Genomic DNA, 20,903 nt, shown 5'->3' on the forward strand with positions numbered 1-20,903 from the left:
GTTCAAATTCAGGGCACCAGCTCTAGGGAAGCCTTCCTTTCTCTGTGGCCTCTGAGGAAAGGTCCTTGTCTCTTCTCAGCTTCTGATCTCAGTTTCTTGCTTATCTTCATGTGGTGTGGCATCTGTCTTCCCCCAGCTCTGCTTGTCTGCTTGATTGCTTGCTCAATCTGATTTTTTTTACATCTCGAAAGAGATTGACTTAAGACATACCTTACACTGATATTGCCTCATTAACATAAACAAGAAACCCCACTCCCAAATAGGACTATATCCACAAGTATAGGGATTAAGGTTTATAACACATACTTTTGGGGGATACAGATTCGATCCGTAACGGGAAGTATAAAGCATTTTCTCCTGAGGGTCTCACCTCTCTTTTGTCTCCTCGTTCTACGAAGCCTGCCTGCTTATGTCTGTGTGTTCTATATCCACATCACTTGGGCAGGGGTCTTTGACGTTCTGTACACGTTGGTCGCTTCCATGACAAAGCCCTTCATCTACAACTTGGTGAACAAAGGCATAAAGGGAGCCCTGCAGACATTTCTCTACAGTGAGTCTTCCTGCCAGAGACATCGCCAATGTCCTGTGCTGGACACATGAGTCCACGGGTGATGGAACAGTGCAGTTAATAGTGTGAACTCTTAGGTTTTCCTTTCCTGGCTTGAAAATCTTGATGCCACCTTAATAGAAGGTGGTTTTGAGAAATATGCTTAGCTTCCCTGTGCCTCAGTTTCCTCATCTGGGAAAGAGAGGCTATGACAAAGTGTGCCACATGTGGTTGATATGAGGATTAAATGAGCTAATATGGTAAATCACCAGCACAAGAAATACCACGTGAAGTTCCAAGTAGATGTTGGCTATTGTTATGTAAAAGGGAAGTTTTGATGTGTCCCTGGATTTTGTCCCATACTGTTAGGCCAGTTTTTGGCCACGTGCAACGGCTTCCACCAGGGCTGCATACCCCAGGATGCATGTAGGATGTTCAGCAGCCTCCTTGGCCTCTAAAACACTAGAGTGTATTAGCACGTGCCTCCCTCGCAGTGTTTCCAGATATTGCCACATATCCTGAGGTGGAAAATGATCCCCAGTTGAGAATCACTGGTGTAGGGGGAGTGTCTCCAAAACAGAAAGAAAACATTTCATAAGGCTATAAGGAAATAAATGGGGACTACATCCTTGTCACATCTGGGAATTTGGGAAATATGATTAGGGACTGGACTTGTGTTAAAAGAGTAGCAGGGATGGAGACTTACAATTTTCCTAGATTCGTATTTTCTACAATTCACTCCCCCCCCCCTTTTTTTTTTAATGTGCCTTTGTAATCCTTGGCTAAAGAGTGAACCTCAGGAGTGAGTTCAGGACTGAGTTAAAAGGCTGTCTGGGGGCCATACTCTTGGGGTTTCTCAGTCTCTGTCAGACCAGTAAGTCTGGTTTTCTCTTGTGAGTTTGGATTTTGTTCTACTTTTTCCTCCAGGTCTGTCTGGGATCCTCTATTGTGATCCCTGTCAGAGCAGTTGGTGTTGATAGCGGGGCACCATCTGGTTGTGCTGGACTGTCTGGTGGAGGCTGTGGTAGTTGTTCATTACTGCTTTACCTTGTGTCTGTGCTGTTCTTCATTATTCCTTGCTCCAGACAAGGTGAGAAAAGTGGAGTATCTTAGATGGCCACTCACGAGCTTTTAAGACCCCAGATGCTACTCAACAAAGTAGGATGCAGAACACTTACCTTTTAAAGTGTGTTATGCCAATTGAGCTAAATATTAATGAGTCAATGGTCCCTAGCCCTCAGTCCAGTAATTCGGTGCCTCAGGGAATTTGGATTTGTCTATGAAGTTTCCATGACCTTGGCTTGATCAAGTTCTGCTGACTTCCCCAGTATTCCCTAGTGCCTTAGCCTTCATCAAAGCTTCCTCTTAACTATTCACTAGTATTTTTCTTTCCCTCCTCGCCCTTCCATTGTAACCATCAAAGATTGTTTCTGTGTGTAAAACTTCCTGAGTTTTTTAATAGTGGTCTCGAACAGTATTCGTCCTTTTGTGATTGACCCATTTCACTCATTAAAATGCCCTCCCAACTCATCTGTGTTGTGAGATGTTCCGCAGATTCATCATTCTTCATTATATTTGCATAGTATTTCATTGTGTTCAGGTACCATAGGTTGTTTACCCATTGTCATGGGTTGAATTGCATCCCCCCCCAAATATCTCTCAATTTCGATAGGTCATCATTCCCTTGTATGATTGTCTACCATTTTATCTTCTGATTTCTCTGTGTTGTAAATCCTATCACTATGATGTAATAAGATGAATTAGCGGCAGGCAAAAAAAAAAAATTTTTTTTTTATATTGATGAGGTCTACAAGCCTAGGTAGTGTCTTAAGGCGATCTCTTCTGAGATATAAAAGAGAGAAACCATCAGAGAGACATGGGGACCTCATACCGCCAAGTAAGCAGCGACAGCAGCAGTGTGTGTCCTTTGGACCTGAGGTTCCTGCACTGGGATGCTCCCAGACCAAGGGAAGACTGATGACAAGGAACTTCCTCCAGAGCCAGCACAGACAGAAAGTCTTCCCTTGGAGAGGACAGTGCCTTGAATTCAGACTTCTAGCCTTCTGGACTGTGAGAGAATAAAATTTCTCTGTGTTAAAACCATCCACTTGTGGCATTTCTCTTATAGCAGCACTAGATGACTAAGACATCCATTCACCTGTCGATGGGCACTTAGGTTATTTCCATCTTTTTGCTATTGTAGACAATGCTGCAGTGAACATGCGTATGGGTATGTCTATTTGTGTGATGGCTCATTTCTCTAGGGTATATTCCTAGGAGTGGCATTGCTGAATCCTATGGTATTTCTATTTCTAGTTTTTTTATGGAAGCACCAAATCGTCTTCCAAAATGGTTGTACCACTTTACATTCTCACCAGCAGTGCATAAGAGTTCAAATCTCCCTTGTCTGAGTCATCTAGTGCTGCTATAACAGAGATACCACAAGTGGATGGCTTTAACAAAGAGAAATTTATTTCTTCACAGTAAAGTAGGCTGAAAGTCCAAATTTGAGACGTCGGCTCCAGGGAAAGGCTTTTACTGTCAGCCTTCTCCTCAATCTATCCCAGCTTTGGAAGCCTCTCTGAGCAGGGACCCTGGGTCCAAAGGACACACTCTGCTCCCGGCAGTGCTTTCCGGTATGAGGTTCCCCTGTCTCTCTGCTCACTTCTTTTTCCTTTTATCTCTCATGAAAGGTGGTGCATGCCACACTCCAGGGAAACTCCCTTCTCACTGGATCAGGGAGGTGACCTGGTAAGGGTGTTATATCCCACGCTAATCCTCTTTAACATAAAACTACAATCACAAAATGGAGGACAACCACAGAATACTGGAAATCATGACTTAACCAAGTTAGTATTTCCGGGGGGACATAATTGAACCCATGACATCCCTGCAACCTCTCCAGCATTGATTTTTGTTTTTTTTTTGTTGTTGTTCTTACGTGCCAATAATGTTGGGGTGAGAAGGTAGCTCATAGTTTTCCTTAACTTATTGTGGTTTAGGTGAAAGTTTACACATCAAGTCAGTCTCTCATACAAAAAGCTGTGCAGACCTTGCTATGCAGTCCCAGCTGTGCTCCTCTTTATGAGACAGCACATTCCTCCTCTCCACCCTGCATTCCCCGTGTCCATTCAGCCAGCTCCTGTCCCCCTCTTCCTTCTCATCTCGCCAGCACACAGGAGTTGCCCACATAATCCTATGTGTCTGCTTGAGCCATGAAGTTCACTCCTCAGCAGCATCATTGTCTTATAGCCCAGGCCAATCGCTGTGTGTAGAGTTGGTTTTGGGAATGGTTCCAATCTTGGGCTATCAAAGGGTTCGGGGACCTTGGCTGTCAGGGTCCCTAGGTCTCAGGCAGACCATTAAGCCTGGGCTTTTTATGAGATTTGAAGATCTGCATCCCACTATTGTCCTGTTCCATCAGGTATTCTCTGTTGTGTTCTCCCAGGGCAATGATCACCAGCAGCTGGGCACCATCTAGTTCTTTGAGTCTCAGGCTGGTGGAGTCTCTGGTTTATGTGGCCCTGTTTCTTGGGCTCGTATTTCTCTTGAGTCTTTGGTGTTCTTCATTCTCCTTTGCTCCAGGTGAGTTCAGACCAATTGATGCATCTTAGATGGCCGCTTCCTAGCGTTTAAAACCCCAGCGGCCTCTCACCAAAGTGGAATGCAGACTGGTTTCTTAATACATTTTGTTATGCCAGTTGACCGACATGTCCCTTGCAACCATTGTCTCCAGACACCTGTCCTTACTACTCTGGCCTTTGAAGCTTTTGGTTGTATTGAGGAATTCCTTTTGGTTTTCTTCAGTTGTACTTCCCATCGCCTACATTTTTGTCTGCTATCTAGTTAGTGAATATCCCTCGTTCCCTGCCTCATTGTAGGTTTGATTTGCATTTCTTTAATGGCCAGTGATGGTGAGCATTTTCTCAATCCTGTTAGCTGCCCCACATTACCATTATTAATGAAATTCTGCAGCTTTGGAAGTTATCAGAAATGAAATGGAACTCATAAAGATCAATATCCTAGGCATTACTGAGCTGAAATGGACTGGTATGGACCATATCAGACATTTGTATGACCAACTATGCCAGGAATGAGAAATTGAAGAGGAATGGAATCGCATTCATGATCAAAAAGAACATTTCAAGATCCTGCATTACAACACTGTCAATGACACCATAATAGCCATATGCCTACAAGGAAGAACAGTTAATACAAATATTATTCAAATTTATGCATCAACAACTAACGCCACAGATGAAGAAATTGAATATTTATTCCTCCAGAAAGAGAAATGAAGTTCTGGTATATGCAAGGTGATCGATGAACCTTGAGCGCATATTATGACGAGTGAAATAAGCCAGACACTAAAGGACGAATTTCATACAATTCCGTTTATGTGAAATGTCCAGAACTGGCAAAGGCAGAGAGAACAGTTTATTCTTAGTTACCAGGCACTGGAGGGAGTGGAAATGGGGACTTATTGCTTGTTGGGTACAGAGTTTCTCTTTGGGGTGATGAAAAAAAACCTCTCTTATTCTTTAGGTGAAACATTACACCTTAAGTTAGTTTCTTATTAAGAAATTTACATAGATATTGTTTTGTGGCATTAGTTGGAATCCCCTGGGTTCCCTGTGTCCATTTGACCAATTTCCCTGTCCCTTCCTGCCTTCTCATCCTGCTTTTGGGCAGGAGCTACCTATTTGGTCTTATAAATCTAATTGAACTAAGAAGCACATTCCTCATGCTTATTACTTCCGGTTTTACACTCCTGTCTAATCTTTGTCTGATGAGTGGGCTTGGAGAATGGTTTCAGTTAACGGTTTGCAGTGTGTCTGGGGGCCAAGGTCTCGGGGGCTCCTCCAGTCTCTATCAGACCATGAAATCTGCTCAAACATGAATCTGAGCTCTGTTCTACATTTGTATCATGTTTTGTCCGAGAATGTGTGTTGTGTTCCCTGGTAGTACACTCATTGCTGGCAGCCAGGCACCATCTAGTTGTTCTGGTCTCAGGCTGGTGCAGTCTCTGCTTCATGTACTCCTTTAGTACTTTGGGCTAATATTTTCTGTGTGTGTGTGGTTTTCTTCATTCTCCTTTGCTCCAAATGGGATGGGATGAAGAATTTTTGAAATAGGGTTGATGGTTGCACAACATTGTCAATGTAACTAATGCATTTGTACACTTAAGATATTTAAAATGGCAAATGTATTTTTTACATGTATTTTACAATAGTTTTTAAATTCACTTATAAGAAACAAAAACAAATGATGTCTACTTAGTTCATACAAAAAAGATATAAGAAACTTCGATAGATTCTGCACCCTCTGTTATAAAAACAAAACAAAAATGGGATGCCATATTTTTCATAGTTTTGAAATTGACTATTTTTAGAGACGTATTTACTAAAAAATTGTGCATCAAGTACACAGTCCCCATGCACCCCACCTACACCCAGTGTTTCTCCTATTAACATCTTGCATTCCTGTGGTGTGGGGTACGTTTGTAACAACTGGCACATCAATAGTGAGACGTGGCTTTTAACTAAAATACATAGACTTCATCAGGGTTCATTCTTTGTGTTAGGTTTTGATAAATGCATAATGTCATGAGTCCATTATTACATATCCTACAGAATAGTTACGCAGTTGTAAAAATTTCCTGGGCTCCACCTATTCGTTCCTCCTCCCTCTCCCCAAACCCCTGGCAATCAATGATCTTTGTACTGCCTCTACACTTCATACTTTTCCAGAACGTCATCAGCTTGGGATCACACAGGATGTAGCTTTTCTAGACCAGCTTCTTTCATTTAGTGTGGATTTGAGATTCTTCCATAACTTTTCCTACCTTGATAGCTTAATTATTTTCATCGCTGAATAATACACCATTGCATGGATGTCTCACTATTTGTTTACCCATTTACCTATTCAATGACATTTTGGGTGCTTTCAGTTATTGTAATTATGAAGAAAGCTGCTATAAACATTTGTGAGCAGGTTTTTATATGGATATATGTTTTTAACTCATGTGGGTAAATACCTAGGAGTGTTACTGCTGGATCAGAATGGGAGGCCTGTGTTTAGATTTCGAAGGAACTGTCAGCTTGTATTCCAAAGTGGAATTCCCATGGAATACAATTTTTTTCAAAAAACACTCTTAAACTAAATACAAGAAGAGTGCATTTCATTGTATACAAAATAACATCCATAAAAATATTAACAAATATAAAACCACATTTGCTCCTGGCTAGTCCCTACAGGCTTATTTGTTATAGTCAAGGACTTTCCGAAAGGTAAAATTTGGCTTCGACTGAGAAAGTAAGAAACACTGATGAAGACAACGCCATAGTGAAACTGAAACTTTCATAGGCACAAAGGAATTCGAATGACCCCTTCTTGGAGGTAGTACTGCTTTGTTACACACTGAGAAACTTTGTTCTTTTATCACTGACTTTCAGAAATTTGCTGTTTGAAATTACAGAATTAAGAATGAAACACCCCCCTTTAGACAGAGTAGTCTCTCCACAGTGAGATCTTATATGTGATATGAGGTGTGATGAACAAGGAAAGGCTTTCTCACACTCCTGACATTCCTAAGTCCTCCACGATGAGTTTTTATATGTCTTCTGAAGGACGAGAAATCACGAAGGCCTTCCCACATTCCTTACATTGATATGGCCTCTCTCCAGTATGAACTCTTCTATGTGTCACGACGTCTGAGGACTGTCTAAAGGCTTTCCCACACTGTTTACATTCATAAGGCTTCTCTGCACTGTGAGTTCTTGTATGTTTAGTGAGGAATGAGACCTGACTAAAGGCTTTCCCACATTGTGTACGTTTATATGCCTTGTCTCCACTGTGAGTTCTTCTATGATTACTGAGATGTGAGGAACAATTAAAGGCTTTTCCACATTCCTTACATTCGTAAGGCCTTTCTCCACTGTGAATCCTTCTATGTACAGTGAGGTTTGAGGATTGCCTAAAGACTTTCCCACATTCCTTACATTCATAAGGCCTCTCTCCACTGTGAATTCTTATATGTGAAGTGAAGGTAGAAGAATACTTAAATGATTTCCCACATTCCTTACATTCATAAGGCCTGACAGCGCTATGAATTCTCCTATGCAAAGCGATGGCTGAAGAATACCTAAAGGCTTTCCCACATTCCTTACATTGATATGGCCTTTCTCCAGTATGAATCCTTCTATGTGATATGAGGCCTGAGAACTGCCTAAAAGCTTTCCCACATTGCTTACATTCATAAGGCTTCTCTCCACTGTGAGTTGTTATATGTGTAGTGAGGGTTGAGACCCGACTAAAGGCTTTCCCACATTCCTTACATTCATAAGGCCTCTGCCCAGTGTGAGTTCTTATATGGGTAGTGAGGTGTCCTGACTGACTAAAGCCTTTCCCACATTCCTGACATTCATAAGGCCTCTCTCCACTGTGAGTTCGCATATGCTTAGTGAGGTATGAGGGCCATCTAAAGGCTTTCCCACATTCGTTACATTCGTAAGGCCTCTCTTCACTGTGAGTTCCTAAATGTGCAGTGAGGGCTGAGGAAAAACTAAAGGCTTTCCTAAATTCCCTACATTCATAGGGCTTATCTCTGTTAGAGAAAAGGAGGGATAAAGGGTCACTAGAAGAACTTTCTTTACATTCACCCTTGTGACCTCTCACATGTGTCCAAAAGGACGAGAAACTACAGAAATCTTTCCCATACTCATTACATTTATACTGATTGTCACTAGTGAGTGTTGTCACAGGATTCTTAAGAGTTGAGATACAAATGAAATCCTTCCCACATACCTCACACTTATGGGGTTTCTTGCCACTAAGAGGTCTCATAGGAGTGGTACCACCACAGGCTTCTCTAGATGTAATAAACTGACAGGTATGGTGGTTATGTGATGAGGGATCCATGATGGCTTTTTCACAGTCAGAGCATTCAAAAGGATTTACTTCTGGAGGATTTCTTTTCTGCACGGTAAGATTTGGAACCCGGCTGAAGGTTTTCCCACACTGATTGCCTTCGTTACTTTCACAGAGGTTTTCTACTGTATGAATTCTGTTAAAAACAGGTAACATGTTGGAAATCAATTATTTCCACTTCCTCATTACCAAACAAAGTGAACACGCAGTTTTTGGCTTGACTTCTCTCCTGTTTCATAGCTTAAATCATCTAGCAGAAATACTACCATAATTGTTACTGTTTTTCTAAAATATGAGACTTTCTGATCATTGTGTGTAAGTGAAATATGTTTCAAATACTCAATGTCTGACACACATTTATGAAAAAGTTGTGAAAATTCCCTGAACACGTAAGTTTACAGCAAAGTTTATACATATACAAATATACATACACATATATATTTATATATGTATGAGTACATGTCAGGGCTTCGAACTGGTTCGTATTACTTCAAAAATTGCCAACGTAAATAAGGGCAGTGTTTGCGTTGAATATCTGCTGCCCATCGGATTTAAACCTGTGTTGGAAACACCACAGGGCCCTGAACAAAGATGGCAGGCAATCTCATAGGTTTCAATGCGTGTCGCTCCGCACAGTACTGTGAATAATCCCACCTGCATGGATTCCAAAAAAGTTTCAGGAACCTGCTGCAGAATCCTGAATAGCAGGAGTATGACGAGAAACACACATTCAAAGCAGTGTAGTGGGACACCGTGTTTGTGCAGGGCACCGCCAACTGTTCTCTGCTCAGGTCAAAATCCAACAGGCAATAGGTTTGGAGGCTATGCAATGCGTACACCAACCTTCTTTATGTTTACAATTACTGAACTGTTGTGAAACAGTTGGAAACCTTGGTATACACACATGAACATACGAATGTGTATTTTAAGGTCATCACAACTCAGGATTGTCTCGTGAAGCACCGCTTTCTCTTCTTTGAATGACACTCACCTCAAACGTCTCTCTTGGTTTTTATGATCATCTTTATTACTATGTAATTCAGAGATTTCTCCTAACGTGGACGACCAGATGTTATTTTTTATGTATCGCATCATTATATGTTTCCTGGGTAACTTTTCTCCATCCTTAAGCTTTCCAAAGTCTGACCCAATAATTCAAGTTGAGGTTCGCGATATGAAACAAACAGAAAGAAATTATTAGGGGAAAAAGGACCACTGTTAATAAAGACGTAGCCACATTTCACGGTTTCAGCACTTTACCAATGGTTTAGAAGCAATTTACTAGGACATACTTTTAGGAACCTTGAGAGTAATGGTGACATGAATAAGCGTAATTAGAGCTAAGTAGAAAGATATTGGACACAATATACATGTAACATTAAATGAGAAAAAGGATCCGCATGACCGCAGCTGTGAAAGGATCACTAAAGTCAGAAAAGGAAGCTCAGGTTTCCGTGAAGTTGTGTCTCTGGGAAAACAAATGTGTAGAGCTGACATGGTGCTCATGAAGAAACGCTTATCATGAGGGAAGGCAGTGAAGAGTAATGAGGAGTTCCTTGATATTGAGCCAATACTTTGCTCTTCAGGGTCTCTGAAGATAGACAGGTGTGGGTTGATTTGCAGCAAAATAATCATGTCAAACTTGTAATCAACACAGTAATACTCTACGCGGTCCCAAAATACAATACCGTCTGCACCCCAAAGTGACCCCTAAAGCCAATGCTTACATTTACAACACTTAAAGAGCCTCAAGGCTTTTCATCACAAGAGAAGTGAAAGTTAAGTGTAATACGTAGTGCTTTGTGTTCACGGAGAAGCCAAGATACGTGAGCTCTATAAACCAAAGGACCATGCCTGCTTTATGTAATGATTCATTCTCATTGCTCAGCCCAAATTCTGGAGTAAAGTTAATGAGTAAAAGAGGTTTGCTCACTAAAGGAATAACAGAAAAAAGAAGAAAAAAAAAGGAATCTGTTCTTACCTACTGAGGCCAGGTTTCTGAAGGTTTCGATCATCACATCTCTGTAGAGTTTTCTCTGAGTAAGATCCAGCAAAGCCCACTCTTCCGGGGTAAAGACCACAGCCACATCCTCAACAACCACTGAGTCCTAAAACATTGACACATTCTGCATCAGCGAGGTACCATGGACTTCAGTGTGTACAAGAATGAAGGGTGAGGCTGACAGTCCTGGGGAACAGAGAATTCTTAGGGATTTGACACAAGGTTCTGTGTACTATCAAGGTCTACTCTACGGTATGGCCATCAGCCTCGTCCCTTCACTAACTACATTCACTTCCTCACTGATTGCTTTCTGTCTCACAGACGTCCAGCACTGAAATTATCTCTCTACAGTTCGACTGCAACCAATTGCAGTTGTATTCTCCTCTCTCTTTACCGTCTGGAATGGTTAGAAAACATAGCAGACATTAGAGAAATGCTCTCATTCAGATCTTCACTTCCTTGTGAACAAACAATTACCCCTCCTTCCGTAAGCCCTACCAGAACACACTCAACAAAACATAAAGCACCGGGTGGAGACAGGATGATGTATAGTAACTGGTACACACTGCAGAAGGGCAGTTTTGCTTTTGTTTCTCACAACCATGAGAGGACCAGGGGCCAATATCAACACACTGGCAACCCAAACACTGAGCTGGTCATATTTTCTTCAACTCTTGGAGATCAGCATGTGGCTGATTCAAGTCAGGAGACTCTCATTCAACAGAGAGCACCAAGGCCCAAACTGGGGATGTCACAGGTCCACAAACACAGTCTAATGTTAGAAGACGACAAGGAGCACAACCTCTGCAGAAACAAGGACAGCACGCCCTTGTGTTTCCTCAGTGACAAAAGGTTACCATTTCCATTTGGAAACCCTGGTGGCATAGTGGTTAAGTGCTACGGCTGCTAACCAAAGGGCCAGCAGTTCAAATCCGCCAGGCGCTCCTTGGAAAGTCTATGTGGGCAGTTCTACTCTGTCCTATACGGTCGCTGCGAGTCGGAATCAACTTGATGGCACTTGGTTTGGTTTTTCGTTGGAATGACTGTAAAACATGATAAACGTAATCAGTGTCACCAAACTATACATGTAAACGCTGTTGAATTGACAAATATTTTGTTAGGTATAACTTCTACTACAAAAAAATTAATATTATAAGTAGAGCTGAAATGCAGAGAGTTTACCGGTTAAATTGCCTATGAAGCCTAGGAAATAGACTTACACACCAGCCCTCTAGGGGCTGTGCTTTAGAATTCTCTCACATTTCCAGCCCCTGGAAGGCACCTAACCAAGACTACCTGAACCCTGACCACTGGAATCCCCTGGTCTGTAAGAGTGACCTTTCTGAAACAGTAGGAATCCGTTGGGTTTCTCGTGTCAAGAGGAGAGAAAAGGCTGCTAAAAGACGCCTTCAGTGCTGAAACAGAGTAATTTTAGAGAAAGAAGACTCCTCTTCTCAGGGAAATGGTGACGTGAGCAGCCTATGTCATCTCTAATCCATCCTGGTATGATGGGGTCACAACAACTTTGAACCAGAGCCCAAAGCCAAAGGTCTCCTCCACTGCAGTGGGCGAGCTTATATATTTTGAACTCACCAAAAACCCTGATATTTATTATAGAATAATGATGAAATGTTCCATGTACTGAGCAACTGTGATTTTTCTTTCATGACTCTTCTAAGCAGATATTATTTCAGACAGGGCATAGCTGAGTAAAGTTAGAGACGATCATTTAATCACATCCTCAGTGCTTCCCACATGGAACACTGCTGAGCCAGGATCACAATGCAGGTCAATTTCTCTTTGAAGTCTAAATTGCTGACAACTCCAGTTCTGTCCATATGCATACAGTTTTGTTGTTATTTTTGCTGTTACCGTCCAATAACACCACAAAAAAAATAAAACAAAAACCCAAACCCACTCGATGATCTGAAGTCCTCGTGGATAATAGGAAGCGGAGACAAAGGTAAACATTCTACTCAATTCATACAACCAGGACATACTTCTCCTGGCAAAGCCCTGTGTCTCAGACAAGACTTCTTCCCTCCAGACCCTTAAGTGGCTACATTCATTCATTAAAATTGATTCAGGTCCTACTGATACAGAGGCTACTGCACATTGGCAAAGCAGATACAGCAGTGAACAAAACGAACACCCAGATGAACATGGATAGTAAATTCTTTGAGTGGGGACAGTAAATTTAGATACATAAACATGTATTTATAACTATCATGTGGCAATATGTTCTATAAAAGAATTCAGGTCTCTGAGAAGAAACCGTTCTAGAAGGAGGAAACAGCCAGAGCACAGCTCAGAAGGTGTGAAGGTGTCTTGGATGTCTTAGGAAGAGCCAAAGGCCCACGTGGCTGGAGCAGAATGCAATGCAGAGGAAAAACCGGATTAGGAATCTGGACGGGTGATTGGGGGTCAGTGGGTTTATCATGTTCGGGGGAACTCGTTGGCAACTGAAAAGAATCTAGCTTTTAATCTTAGTGAAATGCTGAGTAATTTTACACTTTTGAGCAGTGGAGGAAACTGGTATGATACCTCTCAATCCTTTTAAGACTCAAAGTGCTCCAGTGCCTAGGGGGACTCAAGAACACTGTTCAGAGACATGGGACAAGGATGGCTCTAGCGGGTCGGGGCTCAGACTTCACATCCAGAGCTGCTCCGTCTTCAGATTCAGGAGAGAACACTCTGTCATTCAACACAGAACACCAAGAACCCGGGAGTAGGGTGGGGATATTAACACCGTGTGATGCTACCTCTGAGAGTCACATAAGGAAGGTGACACCAGGTATTCAAATCTTCAAATGCCATGTATGTAGGGATGAAGGGCCCAGAGAGAGTGGAGCAAGGTATTAGGGTGCCTCCTAGGGCTCAGTTCCTCAGCCTCCTCTGTCACTGTTTTCTTCACTGAAACCACAGTCCCGCAGCACACGGCTGCTTCCCCAACAATTCAGATCCAGCCTCACCCACATAATGCTAAGGATAACCCAGTTCTGTGTGGAACTCACCATTTTCTTCTCCAGCTTCTGGGAGTCTATGGAATGACGTCTCTGACCCCAAGAAGCCACTTCCAGGAAGAGGGACAGGACTGGAAGCAGAGGCCTGGGCAGTCTGGAGGCAGATGAATAATGTTGGGTCCACACGCCAGTGACAGCAATTGAAATCCTTCCCTGTGATTGATGGATGTGCCAGATGGTCGCCTGAGGTCCCCAGCTGCCTGGACTGGACTAGTTCTCCCTGCACCACACCTGAGACCTGAAATAGAAGAAGGATGTAGAGGAAACAGTGTTGAGGAAGCAGGGAGTGACAGGCCTTTGGCCTCCTCCCAGGCTCAGGGCAATGCTCCACCCTGAGGGCCTTTACACTAAAGGCAGAACAGGCTCCAGCCCCCACAGCACACACCTGCATTCTTCAGGAAGCTCCACAGGCCTCTCCTTTCTGCAACAAGATCACAGATGGAGGAATTTACCTCTCCCACAGCATGAGGAGCAACCAGGCCTGGCCAGGCTGCCAAACTTGAACCTGATTTCCTCCAGGGACTTAGGGATCCAATGTTCAAGTTGTGGGCTTACCTATGTATCTTTGTTCCTAGTATCAAATCTCAGTGTTATCTGACATTTACATGGATGAATTTTTAAGAAAGAACATGCTTTTCATATATTGACAATGAACTCATCATGGTTCATTTATTTTTAAGTTATGTGCTGTAAAAAACCTTTCACTGTGCTTTTCTAAAACTTTTTCATCTTATTTATGACACTAATATCTGATCAGTATTTTTGTGTTCCTTTGGAATTAACTAACATTTCTTTCTGCCCCTTGACTTTTCTGGTATTTTTTCCCCCTTCATTTTCAAACCATGAGAACACCACTCACTAAGATTTTGAGAAATCTGGGGGGATTTCTGAACACTTTCTCTTTCTGGTATTAAATAGATCAACAAATAAATCAGAAAATCTTTATGCTTTCACTAAGGACCCGTCTCGTGCCTCACTTCCTATTTCTTTTCTCCCTGCGCCCTTTCCAACTTGAGTCCTATTTCATTTCTTGGTCTCACTGTCAATGAATTCTCCGTTGCAAGATCTTTACACGAGTGGCTCCCCTCTACACGTTATCCTTCTTTTTTTTTTATTTTCTGTAATACAGCTCTGTAATTTTAATTCACATCATTATTTCTCGACTAGTATTCCCAGCATAAATCAGGAGCTTGTTCACTATGTGGAAATCTCAAGTCCCATCCCAGAATTTCTCAATCGAAATTTGCATTTCAACCAGATCCGGGGGTTATCCACATTGACACTCAAAGGTGAGAAGCATTCAGTGATGTACAGGAATGAGCAGTCTATGAAGGGATGCCCTTTCATCCATCCACACCTCTATTGTATCACTGGCTATCTTCCTGATTCAGAATCAATCTCCACGTCTAGGCCTCCTCACAGTCTTCCCTAATTTGTTCATAACAACCTCCTGCCTGACATCATTCAATCATCGTTGTCACTTCCAAAATCTATCTGCGGCATAGGAAATGCTCAGTGCCCATCAGTGGCTGTCCATGGGCCTTCCAAAAGCCCAGAGTTTTCAGCACGGTTCTAAACGATCTGTTCCAATCCGTCACACAAACCTCACCACTCACTTGTTGTTTTCTCTGCTTTAATCATCTCTGTCTTCCATCAATGAATGGATAATACTGGGTTCTCTGCTGCCTCAGGGATTTACACATTTATTTTTCCCAACTGAAATACTCTTTCCACTCCCACCCATACAAAATGGTATCAGCTCTACACAGCACTGCATGTAGCTAAAAAAAAACAATTTTCTGAATCTTCACTGAAATAATTTCCCTTTTCAAGCAGTTGAACCTCACTCTCGGGTTAGGTCTTTTTAATACAGATAACACATATCCTTAGTTTTTCATTCTTTCTTTAAAACTGTCTCCCAAGCTAGACTATAAATCTATGGGCAGACACTCTGTATTTTGTCTTCTTGTTCCTTCTGGCCTGTGACACTGATCATTGAGGACACACACAGATTATTACCTGTTATATATAGTCTTCAGCAGCACTATCCAAGAGTACTTTATGTGAAGATAGACATGTTCTGTTTCTGTACAGCCCAATATGGTAGTCACTAGCCCTATGTGCCTATTCACCACAGAATATATGACTAGTGGAATGAAGGAACTCTACTTTTAGTTTTAATTACTTTTAATTGAAATAGCAGCACCTGGCTAGTGGGCATCACAGCTCAAGTAGACTCACCAGACCCTTAAGCAACCAACAGGGCAGAGAGGGCATGAAAGCTGCCATCAGCACAATGCAGAGCTTCACAGTTTTGGGCTTGCTAAAAGTCTGTCACATAGGGAAATGGAACATTGCACTCAGTTTGTTTTTACTTGCATCATGAAGGTTAATGTCAACCTCAATTGGATTTACCTCATTCTGAAAACCTCAATGACATTTAAACATAGAAATGAGTGGGAATAACAGAGGAGACAGGAGGGGCACTTTCTGCAGAGGTGACATTTGAAGTGAGACAAGAATTATAGGAATTATTGAGTTCCTAGAGTTTAAAAGTTTTCCTCTAATCAGCAGAAATACTTGGTGCGAAGGCCGAAAGGCAGGGAAAATGTTGACATGTCTGAAAAAGATTTTTCTAAAAAGATGTCAAGAGCCTATGAAATATGAGGGTGTTCTCAATTTAAGTCAGATGTGGAGGGTCTTGCCAGAGAGGGTAAAATATGTGGATTTTTTCTGGATGTGATTGAGAGTTGGCTTGGTTTACATTGTTGATATCTGCCTCTTGCTGCTGGGTGGAGGCTGTACCTTCCTCTGAAAAGAGAAATAGGAGAAGAAAGTTCAGAGCTGCCTTCCTAAGGGAGCTCCCCTCTCACGGTAGCTTGGACTGTTTCCCTGAATGCAGTGAATGAATGAAGGCTGGTGCAGCTTACCGGCTGGGAAAGCCAGGTGAGAAGTAGATTTGTTCAGGTGAGATTTTAAAAGCTCTGTCTTGGACACGTTAGGTTTCAGAGCGTTACAGTCCTTAGTGTTCCAGGTGGGCTATGGGAAGGACTTGGTGTCTGAGTCCATTGGGACCCAAGAGCCTGAATCTCATCCTGTGGGCCGTCTTCTGCTGGCCACGAACAATCACACTGTGTCCTCTGAAACAGGCTGCATTCCCACTTCTGAAGCTGCAAGCTAAAGGAGAGGAAGAGCAGAGTGTTGGCATGGATGAGGCCTTTAGCAAATAATTAATGGTTCCTGGCACAGATTGTAACGTCTGACAGCAGACATTTGGCTTCTGTACTAAGGGACAGGACGAGCTCGATGCAGACCACGGGCTGGTAATTACAGTCAACTTCTGGATGAAAAGCTTCTTTTTTTCTGCTTGACTTTCAAGGCTCTGTGAAGACTTCTCCTGAGTGAAGACATCCCTTCTTTTAACTGAACCACTGCTTATAGTTGTACACGTTACAGTGAATTCTTTAGATCTTTGTAAACACCCAGGCGTATTTGGAGGAAGCATGTGAACCTGCCTCTTTGGTAACTTTGAAAAACGCCAACATGGAACTTCATGTGGTTTAACCTGTCTTGTTCAAGAAGAAATTAAATGACTACCGTGTGTGTGTTAGAGAGAGAGAGAAAAAGAGGGAAAAGAACCAAATAAAATTAAAAAGCTTTCTTGGCTGAAAAAAAAAAAAACTGATAATGTCATGGTATCTGAGGAGCATTTCTTAGATTCTCACCTAGGAAAATTCAGTAGTTTTGAATGAAGGCTTGAATTCGACATGAAGTAATATGACAACAGTCATGTCTCCAAAGGAAAGTCCCATCCAGAATGGGAGTACTTCTAGAATATCTATGTCTAGAGAAGGAAAATAGAAGGCACTACATTATTCAACACTATGTTGAGATTAAGAGTGGTGTTTAATGATTGGTTTTATTGTACGCATTTTTAAAGTTTTTGACTCATACAAATACTTTTACAGTTTAAAAAAAAAAGCACGTTTATTTTCTCCACACACTAGCTTTCAACAATGGATTCTGAGCTACAATAGCAAAAAGCTCAAGGAATAAAAGACAAAATAGATCAATTAAGACTCTCAACAAAGGGAAGAGACAATCTACAGAATGGGAGAAAATACACTGAAACCTGTGAGAGCTGGAATTTCACAGGATTGCCTTCTTTTTCTGGGTCTTGCAATTTTTCCGCCTTTTACGCAGCGCAGCCTTGCCATTTTTTGGTCACTTCTTTAATGGAAAATATTTGAGTTTTCCTACTCTGACAGGTTTCCACCTTAGAGGTTCCAGCTTTCACAGGTTTCACTGCATTTGGGAATGATACATGCCATAAGGGTTTAGTATCCAGGACAGAGAAAGACCTCCTAAGTGTCAGCAACAATTGTAAAATTGGGCAAAAAACTGAAGGAGACATTTCACCAAAGATGATAAGCAAATGGTCAATAAACACATGAAAAGATGATGAATTCCCTTGTCATTAGGGAAATACAAACCCAAACCACAAGACACACCACCTCATCCCTAGGAGGATGGCTACTATCAGAAACAACAAGAGTTGGGGAGAATATGAAGAAATTGCCGGTGGGTTGTAAAATGGTTCAGCCTCTGTGGAAAAGTGTGCCTGTTTTTCAAAATGTTAAACATACAAATAGCCTATGACCCAGAAATTTCCATTTATAGGAGCGCAGATGGTGCAAATGGTTAAGTACCCGCTTGCTAACCAAAAGACTGACGGTATGAATAACAACAAAAAGAGCAGATGTTGAGGATGCTGATGAACAACCATATACCTCATGGGACGTGGTTTCTTGCTTTGGAGGTTGAGGGTTACGCTTTCATGGGACATCGCAGTTAACTGGCCTAATAACGTGTTGAGTGATTTAACCTCCTAGTTCACTGTGTGGTGCCTGGGGTCTTACAAGCTGCCATCCAAGGCACAAAAGTCGGTCTGTACTCACCTGGAACAACCGAGGAAAAAGTTAAGGCAGGAAAAGGAGGAGGATAAGGAATGTGTGGTAACTGCCTCCATGAACAGCTGCCTCACTGGCCATGAGAGTAGAAGAACAGGAGAGTGCCTGGCTGCCATTACGGAATATCTTCATCGAAACTTCTAGAGCAGAATCCTGATCTAAAGAGGGAAAATGCACAACAGAATTTCAAATTCTTATGGACTCCAGGCTTCCTGGAGCCATGAAGGTTGGATGAACCCCTGAAGCTATTGTCCTGCGATCATCTTTAAACCTTAAACCAAAAATATCCGTTAGAGTCTTCTTAAAATCGAACAATAGTTTAGCTTAAGTAGTAAACAATGAGCCTTGAGCATTCTGCTCTTTAGAAAACTGTCTCTGTGCGATCAAACTGACAACAGCAACTCAGAAGAGCTGACAGGAACCCTAGGGAGCACTGAGTTTATGTTAAGGGGAGAACAACTGAGAAAAGTTCAGTGAGAATGGTTGTGTGACTGGAAGAACATAATCAATGTCAGTAAACGGTACCTGTAGAAAATGTTGAATTGGTGTATGTTTTGCTGTGTATATTCTCCACAACAAAAGTATAAAATTATGTAATTAAAGAAAACAAAAGTTGGCAGTTTCCACCCACCCCAGCACCTCTGTGGCAAAGATGCCATCATTTGCTTTCGTTAAAATTACAGGAAAAAAACCCTACGCTACAGCTCTACTCTGTCACGTGGTCTCACCATGAGTCTAAAATTACCTCAATGATACCTAACAAGTAGATACACAAAAGGCTTGAAAGTAGGGATGCAAACAGCTATTTTTACACCAATGTTCAAACACCACTATTCAAAATAGCAAAAAAGTGTAAAAAAAAAAAACCCAAATGTCCATCAACAGACGCATGGATTAAAAAAATAGAATATTATTCGGTCACAAAAAGAGATTAAGTTCTCATAAATGTTACGCCATGGATGAACCTTGAAAACACTATGCTAAGTTAAACAAGTCAGAGACAAAAGTATAAATCTTGTACAGTCCCACTTAAGTATCTGTAATAGGCAAGTATATAGAGACCAAATCGTTACTAGTGGGAGCTGGGAGAGAGGACGGGAGTTAATGCTTAAGCGACACTGACTTTCTTCTAATGGTGATGGAAAATCTTGGAAGTTGATAGAGGTGATAGTTGCACTACATGGTGAAAGCAATTAACGTTGAATTCTGCATGTAAAAATGGTTGAAAAAGGAAAAAGACTTGTTATATATATTTTAACACACACAGATACCATGAAATGACAGTATTAAGAAGAAAGAAATTTAATTTCTTGGTTAGAATGTATAAGTGAAAGGAGGGAGCTTTAGATGCTGTGAGGATATTGAGAGGAAAACTGGTATTTCTAAGATTTCACACCAACCTTAGGCTGTACTAATCTAAAGAAATAAAATCATATTTCAAGAACTGCAGTGCGTAAAGAATTGTTTTTTTAACGTAATTAGATCTAGATCACCGTGTTAATACGTGAAAAAAAGACTCCTTCCATACCAATATATAAATATATATGTACACACAAAACACGAACTATAATTCATAGCAACTTTAAAAAAGATTAAGCACTGGCACTCTCAATAATTTCTCCAACAGGACACTGAAATACAGACACTTGAAATTTGCTCCATAGGGTTTTCAGCGCTGTGACCTTTCAGGAGCACATAGACAGGCCTGTCTTTCAAGGCTCATCTGGGTGAGTTCAATCCACCAACCTTTCCGCTAATAATCTGAACCTTTTCAGCTACCCAGGGCCGCCCTACTTCACTCTTTCACTGTGTAAAGTAATTATTATACAAGATAAGGGACCTTTTCAACACTGCAGTGTCGCTGACCCTCTAAGATCTGAAGTATATGGGTTAGTGGCATTACACGGGCCTCCCATCTTCCCTTCATTCCTAATTTTCGCCGCTCTGACTCTAGGAATATGCAGGGTTTGTGCTCCAAGAAGCCGTCGACCTTTTAAGGACTGTGCTTCTTTGGTAGCAGAAACTGTGGTTCTGAAACAGGCTGTCAGCCATACTGAAAACCCCAGTCAACACCCCTCCCCCCTCCCCCCTTTGTCTTGCTAACCACAAGCTTGTTTTGAGCAGGAAGTCGCAGCAGGCACTGGCTGGGTCAATTGACTAGCCCTAGTCATGCCTTGAAGCATGCACAGATTGAGATCACATGCTTCACCTGACCCTCTCCCCACCCCAATATAGGCAGGGGAGGGCTAAAGGCAGAAGACTCCAGGTACCAAACCCAACCCCTGAGGCCACTGGAAACAAAAAGCTCCCCAGCTCCCCTAGTCAGCCAGCACGTGGCCATAAGGTCACTAGACCCCAGGTGCTCCTCGTATATGCAGACAGTAAACTTGCCACTTTCTGTTACCCTTGCAATCAGTGTCCATCTCATTTCA

The 20,903-nt window shown here is 41.9% G+C and overlaps 1 protein-coding gene across 1 annotated transcript in view; it reads right to left on the reverse strand.

Annotated features, from left to right (window-relative positions):
- The window catches only part of LOC135228870 (zinc finger protein 208-like), an 82,581-nt gene that overhangs the window by 41,080 nt on the left and 20,598 nt on the right, over positions 1-20,903 (reverse strand). The window contains exons 3-4 of the mRNA XM_064278012.1: positions 8,546-8,549; positions 7,180-8,153 (exon numbers count right to left, since the gene is read on the reverse strand). Coding sequence (XP_064134082.1) covers positions 7,180-8,153; positions 8,546-8,549 — 978 coding nt within the window. The remainder of the gene's footprint in view (positions 1-7,179; positions 8,154-8,545; positions 8,550-20,903) is intronic.

This window comes from Loxodonta africana, chromosome X, assembly GCF_030014295.1.
Source record: "Loxodonta africana isolate mLoxAfr1 chromosome X, mLoxAfr1.hap2, whole genome shotgun sequence".
Taxonomy (NCBI): Eukaryota; Metazoa; Chordata; class Mammalia; order Proboscidea; family Elephantidae; genus Loxodonta; species Loxodonta africana.